Raw genomic sequence first — 20191 nt, 5'->3', positions numbered from 1 at the left:
ATTTTTAATTTATAGACACAATGTCTTCTCCCCCTCGTTGTCGTTCGTTGGAGATCTGGTGTATTTTGGTGACGGGTTTAGAGATTTCGGACCAGGGATGATGGGTACATTGGATCGCTAATGATTTGCCTCGGAGGACAGAATTCATTTAGTTATTTTAATATTCGTTTAAATTCAAAGAGTCTTACATGTATATATATTGAGGTAATTTCTCTCAGTATTTTGAAAAATAACTTGATTACAGATTAGAATATACACCGTAGAATTCTGTGTCCCCAGATAATTTATATGCATCCTATGGATTTTTCTTCTTTGCCACGAGTCTCATTAGTTCATCTGACATCGAATTCGGCCAAAACCTTGAAGAGTATTTCTTAGTTGGTATGAAAAGCCCAACAGCCACTATGATTAATTCCTTGAATGTTGTACCGAATTTAAAAACTATCTGAGACCACTCTAGTCGCCTAGAAAGCAAAATCTATTCCTTTTACCCATTATGGTAATTACATCTTTAAGTAAATCAGTAAGAACACTGTGATCATTGCCACCTAGTAGTTCTTTTATCTGGAGATTCTTAATGCATGAATAATCAGATTAAGAGTATTACTCCATCTGGTTGCTTCTCTAACATGCTGCTGCTGTTGAAAAAATGTCACCCAATAAATCCACAAAAGTCTTGCTAGTTTTTGAGTGACCAATCCGAAAGTTCCAGTCAATATCTGGGAACTTAAAATCCTCCATTATAAGACATTCTTATATACTGGCCCACTCTATTTCTCTGTACAATTCTTCGTTGTACTCATTAGAGGCATCAGGCCCATAACACACTCCTACTCTCAATTTTGCTTTCCCAGTTCTTATGTCACACCACATTGATTCAACATTGCACTGTCCGCCCATGTCAACTGGATGCACTGCCTTAGATTTTATGTGCTTCTTAACTAAGAGCATAACCCATCCCCCCTCTCCTGTCCTTTCTGTATACGTTGTACTCTCCATTGTACTTCAAATTTTGCATCCCTTATATCGGAATATCTGGTATCCCAATAGTGTCTCCATTTGATGTCCTGACCAGCACTTCAGATTCATCACTCTTATTTATTCTGCTCCTAATATTGGTGTACATGTACCTATTCTTACCCTTAGTTACCCTAACACAGCCCACGTATTTACTTGTTCCATGATGACTTTCAGCAGTTTTTGAAATCCCCAACTTCTTGCTTTCAATGCTGCTGCTGCTCCTTCCAATAGAAGCAATAAATGAATCACTTTCACCTATGCCTGCGGTTATTCTTAATCTATCAGTGTGTGTATCCTCCCCAACTAGCAGTTTTCCGACCCACCTAACACTGCCTCGATAGCATCAGCAAATAATCTTGCACCCTTTCTATTTAAGTGTATCCCAGCCCTGTAGAAGCAGTCTCTTCTGTTAACAAGCACAGACGACCCTAAGAATAATTCTACACCATTAGCCTTACATAGTCTCTCCAGCGCCGAATTGATTGACATCACATACTCCCTCGTATCGTGTCTACGTAGAATTGATGACACTTTCAAATTTAATCCTAACTCGCGATAAGCCCCACTTTTTTTTTTCAACACTGCCCTGTACGTGTTAAATATACAGACTGCAGACCTGCTACTCTTAATGTCATTGTGTACAACAATATCACCTTTTGTGCCCTTAATATATCTGCTTTACAGCGTCATCAACTTTTGCTCCCTGCAGACATACCCTGGTCCTATTCTACCTATCCTTTTTGCACAATATATATTTCCTGTTTCCCCTGACAATACAATCACGTACAATAACTAACTCCTGTGGGACCAACGCATTCTGCCTCGCGGATTGCTGCTGTGTTGCCTGATGATCAAATGCAAGCTCTGGTGTTTATGTTGACAGCTGAGAGCTTGATGGGCCCTCAATTTAATCCCTAGAGGGCATCCACCTTATTTAAGTTTTATTTTATATTAGATTCCTCATTTGTCTTTCCAATTTATCCCACGGTCATTTTGTTGGGCTCAGATCGAAGCTTTGGACGGGACAATCTATTGGTATCAACTTTATCTCCCAAAACTAGTTGCACACAAAATTTATATGAAATCAAATTGTTGCATTTACACTATGATATGATTATGTTATACAGCATGAACATAAATAGTTTTGATACCACCAGCTAATAACAATTTTAATAAACTTAGGTATATGAACTTTTAGTACGCACACACCTATAGCAATCTGGTAAAAGGCCTAAAAGAAAAGTTATACTACAATTAATATTCGTCCTTTTCCTTACCTGCTTCTTGAGCCCACTGTAAAATTGAAGGCACGTGAGTGGACGTATCTTTCGATGCGCTGCAATTCTTCTCTGGCACTCTTCCGTCTACTCCAATAGTTGCATAGTTTGCCTTGACGCCGCATAGGTAAGCAGTTGCTGAATTTGCCGAATCGGAAGTTTGTCTGTCCAAAGCATAGGTCTAGAAAAAAAGAAACAGACCTCTTTACTTTTATGTTTACTTGGAATATTTTATTGCTTATTGGAAGCTTAAAGTGATGAAACCCATGTTTAGTCTCCCGAGCAAAATTCTGGCACATTCGCCATCTCTACCATCATGCAGTATGACTGATGCCTATTGAGGGTAAAGTGTACATCATGGCGAGATATCTTTCTTACATTTTGGGGGTTATGACTCTAAACAAAGGGCCGCTAGATAGTCCACCGGAAAGATCTATTGGTAACTCTCTAGGAGGAATCTGGATCAGCTGGTGTATAATCTCGCTGCCTCTGCTCTGCCAGTTGATGACTGGAGGGAATCAGAGTAATGCGTATGTGGGGGGGGGGGGGAATGGGCATTGTCGAGGCCACGTTATGTCAAGCTGAGCACATCTTTGCTGTGTGTACGCCACATCCAAAAAGTTCATTACTTCATATATGTCCCCTCGCTACCTTTTCTTCATTATTGATACATGATGAATAGTTCAACTAATAAAACAAATTTATCTGTCAAAAAATAAATTTGTAAGGTTTAAATGTAACAATTCTTAAATCCACTCTGCCTTGGAATATTGATCCCACATCTGGGGCGGTGCCTCTATATCGTCTCTCTTTTGAATCTTTCTTACATTTCGAGGTTTCTACTGTAAAGAGTGTTCGCAAGGGGCCGCTAGATAGTCCACCGGAAATAATCTATTGGTAATTAACCTAACTGCCCTCTTTCCACCAGCTGGTCCAGAGGCATCTGAATCAGCTGGTGGAAAGAGGGCAGTCAGGTTAATTAATGACCCATCTCCTTTGTTTCTGTTGCATTCCTTTTCTTAGATACTTCCCGAGCACACTGTTCGTCTGGATTGGCTTCTATAATTACCTTTCCCCCCCTTCTGTCTCCAAAACCATTCCGAACACGTACTCTACCAGTCATCATTCACTTCGACTGTACAACTTACAGAACCAACTTTCCTTGTTCCTCGTTTTGCCTTCAACTTCTGTTTGTGGAAAAACCTCCCTTCACACGTATTTCCTGAATTCAAGGAATTCAAGTCTAATAGCAACAAGTATCTTCTGTCATTTTCTCTTCAACCCACGCACAGTTTAAGTACTGCAGATTGTAATACCTTTCAGTTTGGGGGTTTCATAATTTTTTTTTTCTATTAACTGGACATGTGGACATGTGTTTTTGTAATGGCTGGCACCTGGAACGTCAGTTCATCTCCGCCTCGTATCTCTGTGAAGAACAGTACCACTGTAGAAGGGCCAGAAATGAGTAGTGTATGTTTGTGTGTACGTGTGTGTTCTGTTGTTGTGTCTGACCGCTTGACTACCCAGAAGCATCAGTCACCTGGACAGATGATTCTGGGTACTCGTCCACACCCAGATTCTAATACCTTTCAATTTTAATTCTAATACCGATTGATCTTAGGGTGTTAACCCCCCGCCGCTGTTTTAAAATCGGAAAACGAGTTCCCGGTTTTAAAACAGCGGAAAGGGGGGAAGATAAACACGCTAAGACTAACCACAGCCGGCTAGGCATATGCAGTGACGTCACGCCTCCTCGAAACTCAACCGGAAGGGTATCAGCTTGTAAAGATTAACCAATAAAACAAGTTTGGGAAATATGGCTGATGTCTGTTATTATTATCTTTGCAATAATCGAGGCAAAATGGTAGCTAAGTGTGTCAAGAATATAATACGATTTAAAAAACAAAAACAGTCAGCTCACTTGAAGGCAATAAAATACATTACCCTCTCTTTTCCACTTAACGTCCAACTTAATCGACTCACGCCTTGCACATCTCATATTTCTGTGGCCTAACGTTTCGCATACGCATCACTATTACTAACCGCAGGCTTCAAATTCTCTGTTCTTGCTTTCTAAGCTTCAGAAAGCAAGAACAAGCCAGTGCCACCTGGTTAGAAATATTTACGTATTTTCAGTTCACGTTACTTGATTAAAAATAAATAAATAAAATATGTATAAACAAGCTGAATAAAAGACAAAAATACACGTACAATTGTTTTTAAATTGTCTTCAAGGGAGATAAAGGGGCAAGTCGTGACTTTTTTTTTTGTATAATTGTAACAAATCTAATGCTAATTTTTCTGGACTAGAGTTTATTTTTACGATATTAAACAGTTCTGTTAAAATTAAACGGAACTGTTAATTTTAACAGTTCCATTAAAATTAATTCGGTTGCATATATAGTAGCAGACGTAGCCTAATACAGTACACTGTAATCAAGTTAAAAATGAAAGAGTTGCGAAGTTCACAAATTTACAAATATGGCATTTACAACATTTAAATACGTGTATGTATTATTATTATTTTTTTTTTTTTATTATTATTAATGGCCATATGGTACAAGGAAGCCTGAGGCTTATGCTGCACCAGCCAAAAAAAAAAAAAAAAAAAAAATCCCAAGTTACCCCCTGAGAGAGAGAGAGAGAGAGAGAGAGAAGTAAAAAGGAATCACCAAGAAAGAGAAGAATGATGATATCGAGTAACATTTTAAAATAGTTGTGTTTATTTATTACGATACAATTAGGATTCAAAGAAATTTTTAATAATTGATAATATTCAAAAAAACATTAGAAACAGTATATAAAAGTATAATAAATTATACACAGCACAAAGGTCATTTATATTAACCTTAATAACATTCTTATTGCGTAATTAATAAAAATATTGTTAAATAGTGAAGGAGGTAAAATTAAAAGCAGGAGATACATAACACTTGGGGTTGCGTAGATGGTGACAATGTGAAGTAATGGGTCGCGGATTGGGCAACCCAGCTCTACAGAATCAGAGAAAAGTCAGGAAAAACGTTTCAGATTAATTAAATAGGTACAAACATAACGCTGAATTACTTATTCAAAGTATGAAAGATAGGCTTTATAAAGAATTTTACAATATGAGATATAATACAATGATGCCTTTTAATAATACAACTTCGTTGGCTCAACTGCTGTTAGTGCTTTAGCACTAACTTATATGTTTTTTTTTTTTTTTTTTATGTAAACTCCAAACACGAGAGGTATTAGAACCTATAATACTTAGTATCGTACTTGGATTGGAGGTTGAGAAGACGAAAGAAGATATTTGTTGACATTGGACTTGAACTTCTGTAGACTGTAATTTTCAGGAAATACGTATGAAGGAAGGTTGTTCCACAAAACGGCAGTTGAATGAATAAACGAGGAAGATGAAAAGTTGGTTCTGTGAGTTTGAAGTTGGACAGTAAATGGATATTGGCTGGTGGTGGCATGTGTTCGGACTGTTTTGAAAGAGAGAGCGGGAATTATAGAAGCCAATTCAGAAGAACAGTGCCCATGGAAGTATCTGTAGAAGAGGCATGCAGCAGAAATAGTATGTCTATGAGACAGCGAGTGGACAGACTCTGTTAGAGATGAATCATTAATTAACCTAACTGCCCTCTTCTGAATGGAATCAAGAAGCCTGAGAGAGAGAGAGGTCTTGGGGGCACCACCCCAGATGTGGGAACAATATTCCATGGCAGGGCGGAGTTGCGATTTATACAGAGTGAGCAGCTGTTTGGAAGAAAAGTAACGCCGAGAAAAAAACCAGGTTTTTTTGATGCAGAGGAAGCAATATTTTTAATGTGCTTGTGCTAAGAGAGATTAGAAGTCAGGGAAATCCCCAAAAGAGATATATCATTTTGCCTAGAAATCGGAGTGTCACTAAAGATAAGCATAGGAGCAGAAGAATCCTTTTTTGAGAGATATAAGACAAGACTGAGTTTTAGAAGGGTTGAAATCAACTAAGTTGTCTATGCCCCACCGGAGAATTACCTGAAGATCGGTATTTAAGGAATTGGTAGCGAATATTCGAGAAGTTGAAGCTGTTTGAGCAGGGCAAGGTTTCTCAAAATGGAAAGTGGAATGCAATGTGCTATCATCGGCAAAACTATGGATAGGATTTCCAGTCAATGGAAAAAGGTCATTAATATACAAGAGGAAAAGAGTGGGGGAAAGAACTGAACCTTTGGGGACACCGGAATTAGTGGAGAAGTTAGAAGACACAGAGCCATCTACCATCACCCTCAGTGAGCGATCAGAGAGAAAACTGGATAACCAATTACTAAAAACAGTTGGCAAACCATAAGATGGAAGCTTGTTTAGAAGATCTTTATGCCAAACACGATCGGAAGCGTTTGAGATGTCAAGAGCAAATACTCGTGTTTCACTGAGTAGTTGCTCTTGACATTTCCATTGAATTAGTCCATAAATTTCGAACCTTTCCATTGAATTAGTCCATAAATTTCGAACCTTTCCATTGAATTAGTCCATAAATGGGTAACATAACTTTGGTGTAGGCAGAATATCACCAGTGGGTCGACACTAACGGAATTCATACTGGCGATCGTTGATCAGACGGAAGGTTTCTAGGTAGTTTAAGAGTTAGCGGTTAATTGATTTCTCCATTACTTCAGAAAGAGTAGAAGTAATTGCAATGGGACGATAATTGGGTGGGAGAGATTTGTCGCCCTTTTTAGGAACTGGCTGGATATGAGCAAATTTCCAAGCAGAAGGAAAAACACCTTTGGAATAAGAAAGTGAAAAAAGGCGGCAAAGAATAGGAGTAAGTTCAGGAGCACAGGTTTTGAGAACAAGTGGAGAGATACCATCGGGACCTGGATTTTCTTAGCATCAAGATTCATCAAAATCCATCTGACATCCTTTTGACGAAAGACCACAGGAGGCATTGAATGGAGCGTGTTGGGAATGGTGGGAGGTGTTTTACCAAGATCATTAATAGATGAGTTGGAAGAAAAATGGGATGCTAGCATGTCAGCTTTATCCTTGGCTGAAGTGACAACAGAACCATCTGGTTTCGACAGAGGTGGGAGCAGAGATGGGCAAAAGTTGCGGCCAATAGCTTTGACAAGAGACCAATGCTCGGCTAACATTAGGGCAAGAAGCAAGTTTTCTACTCTTAGCCTGTTCAAACTCTAGTTTGGACTAATTAATAACTGCTTTACAATTGTTGCGAGCTTTGGTGTAGGCAGAAAATGAAACTGAAGAATTAGAAACAAGCCAATTACGATGTAGTCAAATAAATATGCAAACTCTAAAGTGAAAATAAAGATTTAATAGCAGTGCATAAAATATAAATATATACACAACAAAAAATATATACTATATATAAAAATTAAATAATAATAAAAATTGAGTAAATGAAAGGAAATTTTAAAAATTAATAGAACCATTGGAGGTGAGAAACATAATCTTTTAAGATACTCCCCGGGAACGAGACATCACCCTCGAATTTGGAGCTGGACTTTTTAGTCCAGTGAAAATATTATAAGTGCAAATATTGCAGTTTGTGTTAGATGATGGCATCTTAAGCAAGAAGTTTGTTTAAGTTGAAGGCAAGCTGAAATGAACTTGCGAACAGAGTAAGCAAGTTCTTACTTTGCTTAGGGACGGCCCATGTCTTCCAATATATTATTCTGGTGTCATTGAAATGCGGCCAGTTGATTTTCGCCTGTTGTCTCAAAGATGATTAATTTGCAGTAAATTTACCTGAGTGTGTTGCCTTCTGTGGTTTAGCGGATATCATAATTGCACCCGATTTTTTCATCGCACTTTATCCAGGCTTAGGACTAGCAATTAAATGGAAAATATTTCGCTGGAGTGTTTAAAAGTTGCATGAAAACCTTTGTCGATATTTCTAACTTTTTTCAGACATCTTTTCCATTATCATCTTTATATAATTTAGGTAAGTTTTGAATATCATCTGTAAATTGGAATACAAAACCTTTTGAATTTTTTCATCCGATTTGATGCAACATGTTCTATTTCCTAACCTTTCAAGTTCAGAGTTACGTTGTTGTACTCAGAGTCACTTTGTTCCGCTTTTCCATTCAGGAACTTGATCAATAAGAAGATGCTAGAGTGAGCTTTTCTCAGAAATGAATTTAGTTTTATATTTCAATCTTCATGGCAGGTATTTGTTTTATGGCGTCACCATTCCACATATCCATTGTGATGTTTGCTTTCTGCAGCTACTGTTGTACGTAGTAGGTGTAAGACTTTGTAGAATTTCAAGTTTATTGCCTGCAAAGAAATATCCTTCTGCACATACCATCCATCGTCGATGCCCCCTTCCGCATAACCCAGAGGTATACTATCCTAAGAGGGTTGGTCAAAAAGGTCTGAGAATGAAGTAGAGAAGATAGAATTTTGTACTATGCTTTCTTTCTTTATTTTCAATGTAATCATACCGAAGTTCAATAAAGTTACTGTATATAATTTTAAATAGTTAAATGCTTCAAAAAAAGTCTTCAGGTTGGTCATCAAACCAGGCTTCCCCAGTTGCTTTTAGTTCTTCATTTTCTTTAAAATGAGTTCCCCGAAGATGAGACGGTTTCTGAACAAATAATAGTCATTTGGGATCAGTCTGGGCTGTACAAAGGAGTGGGTTAATTGTTGAAATCCATGTTCATGAATTTTAGCTTATGCAGTCCGTAGTTCATGCATGGATGCTTTTAACTTTGGCATAACGTTCCCCTTGTTGCTGTGTGGTTTTAGATGCAGGGTAAGCAATAAAATCGAGAAAAATTGAGGCCAACACTCTTGAGTTCGCAACTTTGGGTGATGGAGAGCCTTTTTGCTTCCACCGCGTACTTTTAGTTGATTCAAGATCATAAAAATGTAGCCAAGTTTCATCACCAGTCGCTATGCGGGATAAAAATCTCTCTGGATTAGCGATATTAAATTTTAAGTTCTCTTTTGATGATTCCACCCTCTGATGTTTGTCATGAATGGAAAGGTATCCTGGAACCCATCTTGCAAAAACTTTGGACAAATTCCAAATGTTCATGGATTATTGTTACTGAAATGTTTCCAAGGGAAATGTTTAGTACTTTTTTAAGTTCAGACACTTTAATTTCTTTTGTTTTCTAATTTTTTTTCTTCAATGATAGCAATTACTTCTGAATTGATTGTTTGAGATGGATGATCAGACCTTCGATTATCTCAATTAACTCCATTCTTCTTTTTAATCCTGCTTACCAATTAGCAGCTGGCTGTATAACTGGTTGATACTTCCTGAAATACTCTAGTCATTCTTTCATCGACTTTAACATTTTTCCCTCTTTAGTCAAAATTTTGGTTAAAATTCAACGAAGCTCGATTTTCGGGATATTCATCCTTCTACTTTAAATTTGAGAAACTGCATAAGCCATTGACAAATAATTTTTTCATGTTATTTTATAAGACATCGGACTATCAAAATAACGTTTTGATAGCCCATAATTTTAGTACATTTTATATATCCTATTCTCTAAAATTTTTGACCACCCACTGTATCTCTGCTCTATGCATGTAATCTAATCCATAATTTTAAAAAACATTAACTCTAAGAACTTTCTCTACCTCCGCCTGAGATCGGCTAACTATTGCTCCAGTTGAATAGGATCTTAAGAATCCCTTTGTTCTTCCATGGAATTTGAACATAGACACCTCCGAACAAATGCCAAGTGGCGAACCTACTGTACTATCACGCTCATTGGTATTATTTATTTGATTAATGTACAAAATTTAAGTTCAGTTTAACTCTATTATATTTTAACTTTGAACTATGCTTTAAGCACTGTTGGATGCAATTAAGCACCTGGTTGGAGCAGCTATCAACTCTCCTTCTAAATACTATCTGGCCATTTCCGTGGACTTTGTTGGGGCCTTCGACCTGCTGTGGTGGCCTAGTATCCTCAGACGCCTGAGACAAGCTTAATATGCCACCAAATCTCTATGCCTGCTTCAAGGATTACTTACATAATAGGCAAATAACAGCTTTAAACGTGTACCAGCTTATAAACAGAGACGTATGCAGGGGCTGCCAACAGGGGTCAGCCCTTGGCCCGTTCCTTTGGAACGTGGTTATGGATCAGTTTCTCGACATGGATTTGGGTGGTGCCTCTGCACAGGTTTCTGGGGATAATCTCATAATTGTTGTTCCTGGTGCCACCCGGGGCTGCCCTGGAGAACGCGAGCAACTAAACCTTGCAGATCTTACAGACATGGGCAAACCTTCATAAATTGTCAATTTCACCCGAAAAAACTAATCAATCCTGTTAAAAGGCTCTCTCCTAACTTCCCGACCACCACAAATTAATATAGCAAACAAAACAGTCAAGCTGGTAACAAAGATGAAGTATCTGGGTGTGGAATTGGACAGCAAGCTTACCTTTCTACCCCATCTGATGTACCTACATAAGAAAGTCAGAAAGTACGCTGCAATCGTTGCCCGAGTGACTAGGAGAAAATGGGAGCTAAATCAGTGTATCCTGTCTCTCATATACAAAGCCATTTTTCTTCAGTGGAGACTTATTGTGCCGGGGGTCTGGTCCCATTTCCGTTATTGAGCAAAACCAGAAAAAACTCTTTGAGATTCAACGCAGCATCCCTTCTCGTCTACTAGAGCCTGCTGCACAGTGAGGAACCCTGCGCTGCAGATATTGGCTGGAGTGCTGCCTTTGAACATGGAGGTTATTAGGAGGGGACTTCATTACCACATTTCAAGAGAAACAGCTGCAACTTTCTCAAACTTCACGATTGACCTAACTAATTTTATCAAGGTGGAAAGAAGACGTCTCGCTGTTCACCTTTTACAAGTCTGGCAGTATAGATTGACGCACTCGTAAGTCACTTAGAGATTCTTACTTAACATCTTTCAGGTGTTTCCTAGATCACTTTCTTGGTTTAACCCAGTATTGTATATTACGTTCCACCTAACTGGACACGGCTGAATCAATGGTAAGCTCGTTTCACTTGGCATCACTGAAGATCATAGATGTCTGTGTGGCTTGGATGAAGATTAGGAACATCTCCTATATCACTGTCCCCTATATGAAGAACAGCAGTCCATCTTTGTCACAGCATTATAAGACCTCCCTCGTGGCTGTGAATACTTATTTATCAACGAGGAACGTTATTACAATGCTATATCTCGTTTTGCTGAGGATCTCTTCGTCAAGAGACGAATTTTAATCTGTAGACACCATGCTTTGCAGCGGCAGGACCCTACAATCTCATTTGTATAATCTTTGGCTTCTTTCCACGTCTCCAGTCCTTTGTTATCTGATGCCTATTATCACTTACAAGACTTAACCACCATCAGAGCCTGACAGTGTAATCCCCTGTCACCTGACTAGGTCCCTCATCACGAACAGGACTTGAATTTCAACTGGAACTGACTCGACATTTAATTGAGATCTTTAGCCTAGATTCAGTGGGAACAGCTGTTCTGTTCTCTTTATAGGCCATTAGCACCCGGCCATCTTGCTGGGTGCCTTTTATTGCCCCATCCTTTCCTCATTTCGCCTGATGGAGCAATTACCTCATTGCTTTTAGGGAAGTGCCGCCCTGTACATCTTCCATTCTCTTAGCTATGTACCTATCCCTTCTTGTTTGCACTCTGCACTTATCCTCTATCTTTTTTTTTTTTTTTTTTTTGGACCTGTCGTAGACAGCTTAGCCGACTCTGTGGTAGGACTGGCCAGAGATTAACCACATCTACTACCTAGCCTGTCTCCACGGGACGACGGACGGGCAATGCTGGGTTCCCTTAGTGGCCCGCAGCTAAACGGCCAGAGGAACAACTCTTCAACATACTCCTACACTACGGTAACCCACATACAACACTTACATCTCTGGCCTTTACACAGCCTGTATAACTTCACAGAGACACCTCACAGAATTAAGGAAGACCTCCAATGTAACGTTTAACCATTACCATTTTAACTTTTGTCTGCGCGGTAGCACAGTGGCATGGCATCGTCACCATCCTTCCCACACCGGGTGGAAAAGACCCGGGTTCGAATCTCGTCAATGATGCAAGGAACTTTTATAGGCTGTTTTTACTCCATGGCTGAGTTAGTCGGTCCCAGGCGTAGATAGCAGTGTTTTTTCCGAAACTCGGGTATTTCGTCCATCAAATAGGCAAATCAACCAGAGAACACACACAATTCACGAACGTAATACACTTCGGGAGTTTAACTAATGTTTCGGGTGACCCTGACATTTATTTATACTTTAACTTTTGTCCACCAGTATAGTGGAAACTCTGATCAGGGTTTCCACTATGCTGGACTAAACTTAAAAAAAAAAAAAAAAAAAAAAAAAGGTTAATTTTTATACAAATAGCTATCAATTACTATAGAACAAATAAAATATACAATTAAAAGTCAATTACCACTGCGAACTCTTATCTTAGAGATGTCAGCGTTAAAGATCAGAAATGTGGAATAAATTTAATAAAGTGAGGTGCTACTTAAAGGTTTACAGGTTTCCCTAGCTGTGTCAATATGGACACGAGTATGGAGTTCTGTCAGTAGATGATACTTCATGAACAGTTTGCCGCTAATATTTTTTCAATCCGTTTTATTATGGATTTGAAAGAACGACGAATGCGCATCAAGTTATGTTTAATCTTTGAATAATATCTTCTGAAAACACAAGAAATGCTAAAAACGGTATTGAAAAAATATGCAATTGGAAATTTTTGAGAGGTAGAGGCGAACTTTTGATTGGTTCTAGAAATTTGAAACTGGGTCGACCTCTGTTTGAAAATGCAGAACGTCCATCCACAATCAGAAGCAAAAGAAATATTGCTAGAATGAGAGAACTAATGCACCAATTGTTTGGCCAGCCATAACTTAAGAGTTCCAGTTCTTTCTCTCTCGAACTTGTTAATATTTTGACGAAAGAAATTGCTCCGTGTAACAACAGCTCGTCGCCATTTTCAAAAAAAAAAAAAAAGTTCAGTTTTGACTCAAGCTTCCTTTCAAAGGTCATCACAGATAAGGTGTGAACTGAAAGCAGAGCAGCAATCTTCTTAATGGGAAAGACCTTCACCTTCTTATCCAAAAAGGTCTGGACGGGAGGGGGAGGGGTTCTGGAAAGTCAGCACGTTTATCTTGTTTTTTTTTTTTCCGAGAACGACGGGATCGTAAACCATGAAAACTATTCTACAGGATGAACTCAGCACTCTTACAAAAGGAAACCTCTAGGATTTACAGAACACTGTCGAGCTCTAAGCAGTAACACAGGTGGAACAAGAGGATTTAAACACGCAGGATTTAAAATTTGATTCATTATTGCTTTTTTAAAACTGTGAAATACTATCGAATGATTGAGCAGGACATGCATTTTGCTGTATATTATTTCTTCTCTGTTAATTTTTAAAGTTTATCTATGGGGAAGCTAAGAAGCATATAATTTTTGTTTTGTTCAGGGAGAGGAATACATAATCAAGGCATAGTCAGGTTCATAGTCGGGTTCAAATGTATAAAAAAATACGCAATGAGGGATTGGTTGACAGGACCTCATATCCACTTACACCTTCTTCTATATGCAGAGATTTCTGAAAAATAAAATAGCCCTGTGGTCTACAGTCTCATCAGATCTAGTATCCTGAGATAACAAAACCGGTGTTCCTGAAACGTTTTCACAACTATGAAATTAACTTCGAAAAACCCTTAAAATAATAAAACAGGATATGACTTTTCCTTAGTTTTAACCATGGAGTCTATCGATAAATGATAACATTCAGTAGAATTTTCTGAAAATGGAATAATTTGAGTTGTCAGGAAAAAGGTTGAGGCAGAAAATTTTACTTACTTTTGAAAGCGAAGCGTAAGGAAATTTTTCAAATTCCAGCTGTTCCTCCTCTCCTAGTTTTCCTTCTTTTTGACCCTTATAGATACGCGTTGCAGTTACAGTGGTTATTCCCATTCCATCGCCGAGAAAGAAGATTATGTTTTTGGCAACATTTGTATTTGGGATCCTCCTTAAATTAGAATAAAGTGTTTGCTGTGCTTTTATCCCCCAATACGCAGAAGTCACTAGAACAAAAAAGCATTAATATTTCATTATTTATAAAGAATAATAATTACTACAGTTTAGCGTACATACAAAAAAAAAATTAATTATGAAACGTAACTTATGTAAGCATAACTTTTGCATTAACAATAAGATTTAATTGTACGTATACGTTACTTAATACCAGGCTAATTTTACCAGTTCCTTTCGAAGTAATTTAGTCATATTTGTTTATACTGTAATTACTAATGCAGATGGAAAATTGAAATATAATAAAAACATTAGATTAAATCAATTATAAATTAAATGAAAGAAACATAGGCATAAGTAGAATCTTCGTATAGTGAGTGGGTGGTAAGTCTCTTAGGATTTCCTGTAAGAAGCCATTCTCTTCTGCAACCATTGGAAACATTTCCAATTTTGACCCAAAGACCCAAAATGTGTCCCTTTAAGCAAAGATTTGATACTTTGAAATAGAAATAACGAATAGTGAGGGAAGTAGGGAGGTGTTCCATCTGAAGGATTCGTTTTTCTGTTATATTGCCTCCTCTATAACGCAGTGTAAAACGAGATCCTCTGAGAACCTCTTTCAGCGACAAGAAAAAGTGAAAAATCTCTGTGGTAAGTTTGCGAGAATGACCGACCAGTTAGCGTTCCAAGTCGAACTTTAACATCTCTAGCGTAGAACGAGTGGTAATAACAGATTTATTCATGTTTGACAGCATTTTTCTTTCTTTGGTGTGCCGCTGATTAATGCATGCTTCACCACACTGAAGCTATATTCTATTAAAACTTCAACTCTTTTCTGTGCTCAGAAAACAATTTGCAGATTCAATATGTCTTTATTCATGTTTACAGCTGAGCTGCTACCCCGTAACAGTCTGCCTAATGATGCATCATATGTTGCTAAAACAGATGATTGCAATCATCTGTTTTAGCAACATATGATGCAATCAACTCCGTAACATTCATACATTGCATACAGTCGAGAAATAGAACTAAAATTCCTAAGTGTTTGAATACCTCCAGTAAAGGAACTGTAGCCTAGAGGAAGAAAAGACCTTGGAAACCCGGAACACCAAGCAATTCTCTGCATTAACAAGCTATTCTGAAGATAAACATTGAAATTCCACTGAACGCGAGACTGGGATTACAAAATCAAAGCAGCACATTACATCTTAAAGAATAGGATATGAAACATTTCCATACGCAAGTCCTGAATGAGGATAAATGGTCCGAAATTTTAGTTCTAAGAATCGGTTTCACCTAAGGGGTTTAAGCCCTGCTTCTGAATTGTAAGTATATCTATGAATGTCACCGAGTTCCTTTACAGGAGCGATTAAAATAAAAACAGGCATCATAAATTAGAAAGAACTAGCGCTGCCGAATACATAGTGTTTTTGATGAGGTAGCGTTTCGTTTTAATGGCTGTTAATAGGCCGAACAACCACTACTGGAATATTACTACCTCTCAACATCACTGGGAAAAAAAATATCTGACGCTTGTCAAGAAAACGGGAAAATGCCACCTACGTCGTGATAAGAATGGGAATTAACTATCGTTGGTAAACAACTGAGTTACAATTTTCCTGTTCGTTTTGAGTTTTTGCTATACTGTGACGTTAAAAATCAAGTTAATTATTCTTTTAGTGATGGGCCTAGTACCAATAGGATTCTAAGATGCCTTTCACGCAGGATATTTGTTGAATTTTGCTCATTAGCTAATGCTTACAAAATTTCTAGATTCAGGTTAATTACCAAAAGAAACTGGTAATTAAAAGGTGAAGGAAGTACCTCAGAATTTAGCAAAGATTTTTGTTTCTAGATGTTCATTATTTTTGTTTTAGTGTTGCATTTTTAAAAATCAGTTAGTACAGTGAGCTCACTACTTTTTTTTGGTTCGATTCTACCTCGTTAAAGACTAAAAAAAAAACTTGTGGGACAGTACGTGCTGCGGTGGTGGAATCAGAGAGGGAAAAGTTTGGTGGAGCTTCGCGAGCAGAATGATATAATGATAACAAATAATTTAGACAGTATAGAAGAAAGATTTTAACTGGAATATATCTTGGTTCGGAACAGATACAGAAACAGTGTGAAGAACTCTCATGTATACTCAAGACCAAAATTTTAATAGTAATAGTAATAGTGGCATGTGATGCAAGAAAGCAAGCGTATGAGCTTATGTAGCATCAGCCAAAAAAAAAAAAAAAATCACACAATTCCCTCTAAATGTTTGTCCAGTTCCTCCTTAAAGTTATTTAGCCTATCAACTTCCACAACGACAGATGGAAGTTTGTTCCAGCAATTAACCACCCGCTGTCTAAAGGCAAATTTCCGCACATCTATTCTACAGCTGTCTTTCCTCAATTTGAATTTATGCCCCCTTAGGTTCGTAATCTGAACAAGTGTAAGAATCCAATTAGAATTCCCATTATAATATTGTGATAATTAAAGTTGAAAAGGTTACAGGAGCAAAGAATGAAAGAACGTAGAGAAAATAACAAGGAAGGGTATTGTGGAAACGAAATTAAGGGAAAAGCTGTATTGGAAAGGAATAATCTGATGGATAGCCAAAAATATGAATAGTAAATGGACAAATTTAAGAGTTAATATAAAGAAAATCGCTGAAGAACAAATGGGATATAGGCAGAGGTTAAAAACTAGGAAACCATGGACGGCAGAAGATATGATAAGAGAAGTGGATGAAAGAAAGAAAGAAAGAAATGGAAAAATATTAATGCCGAAGATATCAGGAGGAGGTATATAGAGAGAGATTAGTAACAGGCTTAGACGAATAACGGATAAAGAAAGAGGAATGGGCTTTGTAGGGAATTAGAAGAAATAGAAAAATACGCTTTAATATATTAAATCGTTGTAAAATATTAAATGAATATGAAACCACGAAGGCTAAGGCCATCTAAAGTAAAAAAGGAGTGCAAAGATTGGCCGTAGTTAATCACAAAAAAAATCATTAACCACATTAAAAAATCGTGCTATTATGTGAAAAGATCTTAAATAAACTAATTCTTCCGATCAATCTGTACTTTCAGAAGTCAATAGGATCATCATGTTTTAATTTTCACCAAGAAAACCGAGGCCACGAGGAGTCATTATATATATTGTTTCTAAACTAGGCATATTCTGTGGTATGTTTTCTGGATGAAAAACAAATTTTCCCAGGAGAAATAACCACGAGTTTCTCCTGCCGAGAGGAGATTCGAATCCGGGCGCTAACCATGAGGGCAGGATCATCCGACTTTTACACAGGACCAACTTGATATTTTTGATCTAGTTCAGGAAATATGCCCATGCTTATCTCGGTTGTTGAAACACTACAGTTGTATTTGATATGGATAATAGAATGTAGTCACTACGACCAATGGTTGCCCTATACTTTTAATGATTCAACAAGTTTTTTCAAATCAGTAGGTGTACGAATAAGAATAGGATTCACTGAGATATACAGATGTGGCAAATATAGAGAAGTGCTAATGAGAACTCCTCTCCTATTACTTATTATGTACTTAGTAATGGGAAACGGAATTATCTCTCGATAATCCCCTCAGAATCAACGAGGGATTATCGGAGAGTTATTAATTCTGTAGTATTTTAAATTATATCTGTGGATATCAGCTAAACTTTGATTTACAATTTTGTACGAATGGAAATTTGCCACAAAATACCCTACATACAGTCTCAGAGTTATACTAAGATTTAAAGCTACCACTTTACATGATAGTGTAATCTCAATCCGACTTTTTATATATACCTATATAGATATTGTTCGATTTGTCTTGTGTGACTTCTGGTTCGGCCTCTAGGAGCCACGCAACATACTTCCAACACAATGTCACACATTGTACGAAAAAGTTGGTCACCACTGCCCTAGACTCCATACAAAAGAGGGCAATAATGTTAATTAAGGACCTATCTCGTTTTTCTTAAAAACTCTTTACATGCCTTTTCTATAGATACTTCCATGGGCACTGTTCTTCTGAATTGACATCTATAATTCTGCCGCTCTCTTTCAAATCAGTCCGAACATACCACAACCAATCTTTCCGATCCCAAATCAGCGGAAAATAACTTTTTATCTTCATTTATGCCTTCTAATTCTGTTCTCTGGAACAATCTTCCTTCATATATATTTTCTGAAAATTAAAACCTACACATTTTCAAGTCCAATGTCGACAAGTATCTTCAGTCTTCTCAAACTTCAACCAGTACACGTTACTAAGTACTAGAGGTTCCTTTCGTGTTAAATGCTTTAAAACAATAAATGGAGCCTTATACTAATATAGTAAATGTTAATAAATCACCTTTGATGTAACGTAATCATTGGTTATTCTCTAGTTACATAATGTTATTTAATAATAATTCATTTAAGAATGACAGATGGATCTCTTCTAATCAGTTAGTAAAAATTCTATTTACGCAGATAAATGTATACTCACCTCATCAAGAGAGCTGTGTCAAGAGAGATGGCCAAAATTTGATCACAAAAAGGATTTTAATAATAGTAATAATTCTACTTAAGTAATATGCACCTAGCTAATCCTCAAAACACGGTCGCCCTTGACAAGAAAAACTACAGAATCATTAATGAACTCAACTAACGATAGATGGAGCACACAATCGGCAGACTTCATAATTCGCTTACAAACTAATCGCCAGAGATGGCACCGTTATGAGGTTGGGCTAATGAGCTGATGCATCCTTTCCTGTGATTCAAAGATAATTGCAAAACGAACTGTCAGGATAGTGACGTTTCTCAACTGTGTTTTTCCAGCTATAATTTACATTTACCCGTAGTAGTTTCCGGCAGGGGTTCTATTATTAAACTTCTTCTCTGTAACACGTGCCAGATTTTATGTACGAGTATATTCCATTAATGCATTTTGAAATTGCATGTTTTTCCGCAACATTTTGAATTTAAAAGAAATTGCAGGCATTCTTGAATATAATATATGTTTGTGCACGATATTGGCCTCGAGTTTTGCATCTACAAAGATAAATCGGTTAACAGTCGAAAAGTTTCAGCTGGGTATCGATGTTATAATATAAATCAGAGAGTTAATTTTTAAATTGGAAATCAAGTTTGTTGTTGTTTGTTTGTTATTTGGAGCATTAGCAACTAAGGCCATATTGCCCCGGGATATGCGGTAGTCATTCCCTGGCCCTTCCGCATTCTCCGTATTTGGTGGTCACGGGCTCGAACCCCAGAAGTGGGTGCTATGCACTGCTGCTCCTGGCTACGGAGGCGCCTGGAAATCAAGTAATTTATACCTTTGCTATAATGACCAAATGATATGGTTAATCTAGATATTAAGTACACGATAGCATTCGGAACAGTAGTGTAATGGATAAAAAGGTTTCGCGAATTTTATTTTTTCAAGTATACGATTAAATACAGATGTAGGCGCATTTTTCTTTTTAAACTTTAGTCCTTGATTCTTTGGACAGGACAGAAAAAACTGAGCGAAGTCATATGAATAAGAAACAATTTCTGTAACCATGAAGCGAAACAGCCTCAAGCTTCTGTATTTTGATGTCCTGAATTGGGCTTGGCTTTTTTTTTCTAGGAGCACGGTCTGAAATATCTTGTAATGTTCGGCGCAGATGCCATTGCTTGCATCTGCGCCGGTGGTGCAGGTGGTGCCTTTACACACACACACACACAGAAAAAAAAAAAAAAAAAAAAAAAAGCATGTCACCTGGAAACAATTTACTGATTAAATAAACGAATCACTCAATATTAAGCAAACCATTGTTTTTACCTTTATATTGTTCGTATTTAGTTTGATAATAACTATTTTTAAAAATTGAACTTTATGAAATATTTCAGGATGTGC

The 20191-nt window shown here is 37.4% G+C and overlaps 1 protein-coding gene across 1 annotated transcript in view; it reads right to left on the bottom strand.

The window, feature by feature from the left end:
- The window catches only part of LOC150090638 (alkaline phosphatase-like), a 73272-nt gene that overhangs the window by 14555 nt on the left and 38526 nt on the right, over positions 1-20191 (bottom strand). The window contains exons 2-3 of the mRNA XM_090371998.1: positions 14139-14362; positions 2298-2478 (exon numbers count right to left, since the gene is read on the bottom strand). Of these exons, the coding sequence (XP_090228124.1) occupies positions 2298-2478; positions 14139-14362 (405 nt within the window). The remainder of the gene's footprint in view (positions 1-2297; positions 2479-14138; positions 14363-20191) is intronic.

This window comes from Mastigoproctus giganteus, chromosome 1 (genome assembly GCF_048544385.1).
Source record: "Mastigoproctus giganteus isolate SK-2022 chromosome 1, ASM4854438v1, whole genome shotgun sequence".
Lineage (NCBI taxonomy): Eukaryota > Metazoa > Arthropoda > Arachnida > Uropygi > Thelyphonidae > Mastigoproctus > Mastigoproctus giganteus.
Note: the sequence above shows the minus strand (reverse complement) of the source record. Positions and strands in the feature narration are given on the sequence as shown.